Source organism: Vigna radiata, chromosome 11, assembly GCF_000741045.1.
Source record: "Vigna radiata var. radiata cultivar VC1973A chromosome 11, Vradiata_ver6, whole genome shotgun sequence".
Lineage (NCBI taxonomy): Eukaryota > Viridiplantae > Streptophyta > Magnoliopsida > Fabales > Fabaceae > Vigna > Vigna radiata.
This window is the reverse complement of record NC_028361.1, coordinates 5,290,050-5,296,356: the sequence shown is the minus strand read 5'-3', so window position 1 is coordinate 5,296,356 and position 6,307 is coordinate 5,290,050. Positions and strand designations below refer to the sequence as shown.

The window sequence follows — 6,307 nt, the reverse complement described above, 5'->3', positions numbered from 1 at the left end:
TATATATATATATATATATATATATATATATATATATATATATATATATATAAAATGTGTAGAATAATTTTTTTATCAAATTAAAATTATTTAATATTAATTAAGGAATATATATGTATTTTTTAATTTTAAAAAGTTAAATATATTTATCTTAAACTTTAATTATTGATGTGAAATAATATTAAAGACTTGTTGATGTAAAAAACTATTACGTAATCATGTGTTTAGATGAATAAATAGCAACACTCATCATACATGTGATAACATTTACATCAAATTTAACAAGTAACAAAGACTATACATTAATTTTTAAAATTTGAAATAAAATTATATAAAATTTGAAAATTTGACTGAAAAACAAATTTCATTTTCATGTGACAATTTAGAAATAATTTATAGAATAGAAAGATATGTAACCCTATTTTCTTAAATTTAATCATAGGTGTTTCTCTCTGCCTCTCTTCAATTTCCTTTGGTGGTTAATGTTTTTGTTTTTTTTATAGACGGTTAGTATTAAAACTGAAGAGTATAAAGGCATGGACGAATTGACGTAGGTAGTCGGAAGCGAAGGGAACGGTGCCCAGGGAACTATGATGGATCTCCTCGGATCAAACCTAACAAGCGAAGTTCGCATCGATCTTTTTCTCTCTGATTAGTTTTCGTCAACTTCTTTTTTGTTATTTTTTTTCTAGGGTTTTGATTCTGCCTCCGACTGCCACCACATTCTTCGTTTCAATTACCTCTTTCTATTATTCATTGCAAATAAAACACGATTTCGCTAATTGCTTGTATCAATGAACTACGAGATATATTGATTATTAAAATTGTTGGCTGTATCATTCCGTGGAATTTGTTTGTTTGTCATACATGATTAGGTTATTGATGTGTGATTGTGGACGATTTGGTGCAGGTTGGACTCCGTTTGCTCCTTTGTCCTCTTGGTTCCAACGTTGTAATTCGAACAGCATGGTGAGATATTTCCATTTTGCTTTTAGCAATTATGATTTGAAGGAGATATGTGGTTAACTTTGTTGTTTTGTCGTTGATGTTCTGTTTTTGTAGCTGTGGTGTTGGAGTTGCTTTGCCTGTTTACTCTACGTTCAAGGCAATAGAAAGTAAAGATCAAAATGCTCAACAGAACTGTCTTTTCTACTGGGCGGGTACGAATTTGCCTAACCGTTTATTTTCTGTTTTGATCTCCTATTAGCAACCCCGTATATTAGACTCTAAGATATAGACAAAAAAGAGAAACTATACTCTGATACTGTTATGATGTATCCAGTTCTCTGTTTTTAGAGGAGAACTCTACCAGGTTCACTGCATTGCCAGTGGCTGGAAAGGTTTCGTGAGGTTTCTCGTTAAAAAAATTACACGAAAAAAAGTTAAAAACTTGCCACTTGATTCATACAGCATGATGGACTCTCACTAGTTTCTACACCTAATTAGCATTCTAGTATTACTATCTTGTATTTTTGTTTTTCTTGCTTCTTGACAATAAAGCAAGTTTGGAGCAATTTCTTGAAAATCCAACATAGTGGGACTATAGAGTGTATGTATGCTGGATACATTGCAAAACTTTTGTTTAGATGGACTTGACAGAATAAAATAACTTTTCATTTGATATTTGTTAGATCGAGTTCGTGATTTTCTAGTGTTGTAGCATGTGTATCGCGTAGAATACATATCTATTTTTTGTTTTACGATAAACCATTTAAATTACGATGTAAGATCATTTTTAACTCTCAACAATATCTTTCAAAAAACCTACTAAAATTCAATTTAGATATAGCGATAATAAATTCTTAAGTCAAAGGGATAGGCAGCTAAAAAATTAAGTACACAGATAATGATAACAGGAAATAGAGATTAATTGAATTTTATCCCATCTCCTTTTTTTTATGCATCTTTCCTTTCACTGTGTTGCTTGTCATTGGACTTGCTATCACTTGTTCCTGAGCATCTTTAGTTATTAGAAGAAGATTCGTAGGAACCACATATGAACCCAACCCAACGCACTAATTCATTTATCAGAAGACGAAAATTGGATCCTAAGACTGAGCTGTGATTCTGAGTCACAATTAAAACAGTTTACTATATATGGGGGCCCTACTCAATGTACTAATTGATATTTCAGAAGGGGGAAATTACGCCATAAAACTGAGCTGTGATTCTTACCCTCAGGTATTACAGCTTCCTACAGCCAACACAGCATATCCTATTCTGATAGCTGATGACAAGTTACTGATGTTCTGACCAAGTTCTGTTGAAATTGAGTTTCAATGTTGGAATAGAAGGGGGTTTAGGATTGTTGGATTGTACCAAGAATTGTAAGCTTAAACTATAATGCAAAACCATTTTTAAACATGTACATATGCATACATCTCCATAAAAAGTAACACTGATAAGAAACCTAATAAGACATCAGCCTAACAACAGCTGCCAAATAACTTAGCACACAGAAGTAACAGCTTGAAAAAGAAAAGACACGAGGCAATAGTTTCCTGTTGGAATGAAGAAGCACATGGGTAGAGAGTGAAGCAACAACAGCTAATGAAGGGGTAACGGTTTTCTGTCAGTTATGAAAGAGAGGAGAACAATGGTTAGGAGTTAGTCAATTTTGGCTTAGGCACAAGATATGCTGATTTTTTTTTTCCTGGCACTGGACTGGATTGCATGACCCAACTTGCTCAATTCGTGCCAAAGGTGTATATTTTGCACAAAACTCCAATGATTCAATGCCTCTGGACTGCTCGATATGCATGTGATCCTGCTTGACTTGTGACTTTTGGGAAGGAAACAATTTGTTGGATCTAGTTCAAATGAACACAAAGCAAATTATATTACATTATAGTGATTTTTTTTCTCTTTTGTTTACTTTTTTTGCAGCCTACGGTTCATTCAGCCTTGTTGAAGTGTTCACAGACAAGCTTATTTCGTGGTATAGTTTGATCACTTCTTCATGATCCATCAATTGGATTGTTGTATATACCCCGTTTGATTTTCAGAGTTCTAGCTTTATTGTCTTCTGAATGTGTGATACACTACCTTCTTGTGACAATATTCTCTCTCCATTTTTTGTTATTCTTTTACGGCTGTTAGCGTTATATGCATCTGGATTATTAGTTATGGTAGACTCATAATGAACTAAATCACTTGTAATTTTAATTATTTTTGTAGGTGTCCCATGTACTATCACATAAAGTTTGCATTTCTTGTCTGGCTTCAACTTCCACCCACCAGTGTGAGTTCCATAGAATTAGATTGACTGTATAATGATGTTTTTGACCCATTTTTAACTGTTTTTCCTTTTTAAGTGTTCCTATCTTATGTCTCTTGTACTATTTTTCCCTTAGTTCTCACCCTATTTTTCTTAATTTCCTTTTACCTTTACCATGATTTGGTCATGTATCTCAATATCTCAAATAAATCTGCAGTTTTTATAAGCATGATCTCCACAATTGAAATCTTTTTATTTTCTTTTGCTATGCATGTGTGGTTTTGTTGAAGCAAGTGGGAGCAGTATGATTTGGGAAAAACTATATGGGCAATTTATTTGGTAGGCAAAAGAGACAACTAATGTATAAAACTACTGAATTGCATTTGAAGTTGGGAAGGAAAGTTTTGACATAAAACTGCTTAAATCTAAATGTAAACCTAATCCTTTAAGCTGGAGGCGTGAATTTTTCTACATGTACAATGTTCAATTTTTTTAATACCTTTTTTAATTGTTAAATTATAGTTGCGCATTTAGATGAAGCTCTAATGCCATTTTTAGACAGCACATTTTCAGTTTGCTCTTGCCATATTCTTAGTCTTAAATTCTTTAATAGATTTGGAATTTGTCTACTGTGATTTATTGGAGGAATTCCCTTCTAAGTTATTAGCAACTTTTTTATCCTCCATCTTCCTATTTTGTATTTGTTTATTGTTATTTATATCACTCTATTGGCTTGTATAATTTGTTTTATGGTTGACAATTTGTCTGTTTAATGCCTCTATACTGTTTTTTTTTTTATTTTATTTTATTTTTCTGAAAACTGCTTTGTTCAAACAGGGAGCAAAGCAATTATATGCGAACCACCTGCGCCCCTTCTTGTCGAGGCATCAAGCGCGAGTTGATCGAGTGTTGGGTTTTGCATATTGTGAAGTGGTATGTCTAATACATTTCTAATATCTTTTGTGAACGGCTGTATTTGACGGTGGAATTTGACTTGTTACACATTCAGATCAAACTGGTCAGTTCATACCATGCAGAGATCAAGCTTGTCAAGAGCATGGTAGTAAAGATTACCGGATCAGGTGAAACAATTTTGTTTCTGCCCTTTGCAATTGCTGCTACTTATTACCCATTTATGTTACTGACCAACAAATTTGATGCAGCGGAAAAACTGCTGAGAGGCACTGCTGAATCTGATAGATCGCAGCAACATAGTTCTGCTGAAGACCCTGCACTGCCCTCTGATACTGAACCTGACCAAAATCATAATCACTGATTAGTGTCCCCCAGGAAAGAAACCCCATGGACTGTAATAAGATAGACTAGACTTTTTTAATTAGCTTTTTTAAGGTAGTCAATATCAGGAATTTTGTAAATTTCAATTTTTTATTCGAGTTTAGGATAAAGTGAAACTGTTCAGTGTAACGATAAAGAAGTGAGAGGGAGTTAAAAAAACAGAATAATATTATTTTAATGTTATTAAAGAAGTTTTTCTGTGATTTTTCAATAACTTTTGTGTATTAATTCTGTAAAAAATGTCTTTTGACACTATCAGATGACCTTAAAAGGTAATGCTCGTGTAAGTATGATATCCATTGATTTATGAAAAATTACATTTTAAATCTTAAATTATTTTAATATATTTCTAAGCTTTGGTTGATTATATGCGTATAAATATTATATGCATGAATAATTCTTCTTGGAATAAAAGTTAGTGTGGATATCAAAGATGTTACTATGTTAGCCCGTTATGTTGCCACCAAAACCATTAACACAAGTTATAGATTATAAAAAGAATTTTTTTTCCTAACAAGTAATTATTTCTTAAAATCACTGATAGTACCTCTACCCTTAGAATAAAACGTACAGCACTAATGTTTCTGAAAGCAGAACGGCCACTAAAATGGAAATTACCTTGACGATAGTTGCATCGTCAAGACATTCTGAAAGCTTCGGTTGGAACAAGAAACGTACGAACACATCCAGATGTAAAATTGTAGAGCATTGAATATAGTCAAATAAACGTAGCTTTCTAGCCTTCAAATATCAAGCAATTAAGGGACACACATGCTGGCGTAGTCTAGACCTGGTTATTCTGTGTTTTCAGCTCACTTTCCTCCTAAAAAAGTAAAAAGGGTATGAAAAAAGAAAAGTAAAGCTCAGTAAGGTAAAGAAAATAAAAGAATAAAAAGTTGCAGCTACACACAATCATGAATCTGTCTATGATAAATAGAATAAAATGTTTTTGGTGTCAGTTAAAATAAGTATGAAGATGTGACACATTATTATTTAGGAAAAACTAATCTGGAAATAGTACTTTTATCCACTGTCCACACCACGTGCGACTTCACGCCCACTTAGGTTGGCAGTAGATTGATTTTTTCTAATTTTGCAGACATTCACTTACCATGCTTTCCATTCAGAAATAGTACTGACAGAATTGTTCTGTGCATCGACTCCTTAAAAGCTTCACACAGAATCATTGTTTTCCTTGCAGCATCCATCAAAAGGACTTAGTCAAAACTTCCTTTCTTGTTTTGTACCTGAATCCTACCATGAAGTACAACTCATGAGAGTTCAAGAAACTGGAAGGAAAAAAAAATATCAATTGCTTACTTTCATTGAGGAACAAAGTTGATTGCACGAAGGATGGCAATATTTATTAATTTACTTTAAACAATTGAGAGCACAAGAATTGATTCCAAACATTGAACCTGTTTGGTTAGTATTCTCATCACTAGCATTTCAAATGTGTTGATGAAATTTTGTGAAAAAATAGAAAAAACTGTCAACGAGAACAAAACGGCCTCGTACTTGTTACTAGAGGTGTCAATTTAACCCATGGCCCCAGGGCCAGCCTCAACCCACTATTGAAAAAGTCCTATTTTAAGAAGTCCCTTAAGTAGGGGGCCAGAAAAAAGCCCCAACCCCCAAAACCCCCTCTCAAGTGGGTTAGGGTCAGGGTTAAAGTGGGTTTAGCCNCACTCCAAAACTTTAATTAAATTTTAGGCTCAGTCCAAAACTTCAAATTAAATTTTAGAACTAATATAATTTATATATACATAATCTTTTGTAATTTTACTCTCTCTC

At 33.1% G+C, this 6,307-nt stretch overlaps 1 protein-coding gene across 1 annotated transcript; it reads left to right on the top strand.

Annotated features, from left to right (window-relative positions):
• The first annotated feature begins 466 nt into the window (after positions 1-466).
• On the top strand, positions 467-4,727 carry LOC106776529 (receptor expression-enhancing protein 5). Its single transcript, XM_014664008.2, has 8 exons — positions 467-626; positions 911-969; positions 1,063-1,160; positions 2,887-2,938; positions 3,178-3,241; positions 4,055-4,150; positions 4,227-4,299; positions 4,381-4,727. Exons 1-8 carry the CDS (start codon positions 591-593, stop codon positions 4,491-4,493), a joined length of 591 nt encoding a protein of 196 aa, XP_014519494.1. The 5' UTR covers positions 467-590; the 3' UTR covers positions 4,494-4,727.
• Positions 4,728-6,307: the final 1,580 nt, after the last annotated feature.

Excerpts from the sequence above, each read along its gene's own strand:
- LOC106776529 (XM_014664008.2), top strand. The coding sequence starts at position 591 with ATGATGGATCTCCTCGGATCAAACCTAACAAGCGAA. Across the intron at positions 627-910 it reads GATCAAACCTAACAAGCGAA|GTTGGACTCCGTTTGCTCCT; the intron begins GTTCGCATCGAT and ends GATTTGGTGCAG. Across the intron at positions 4,300-4,380 it reads AGTAAAGATTACCGGATCAG|CGGAAAAACTGCTGAGAGGC; the intron begins GTGAAACAATTT and ends AATTTGATGCAG.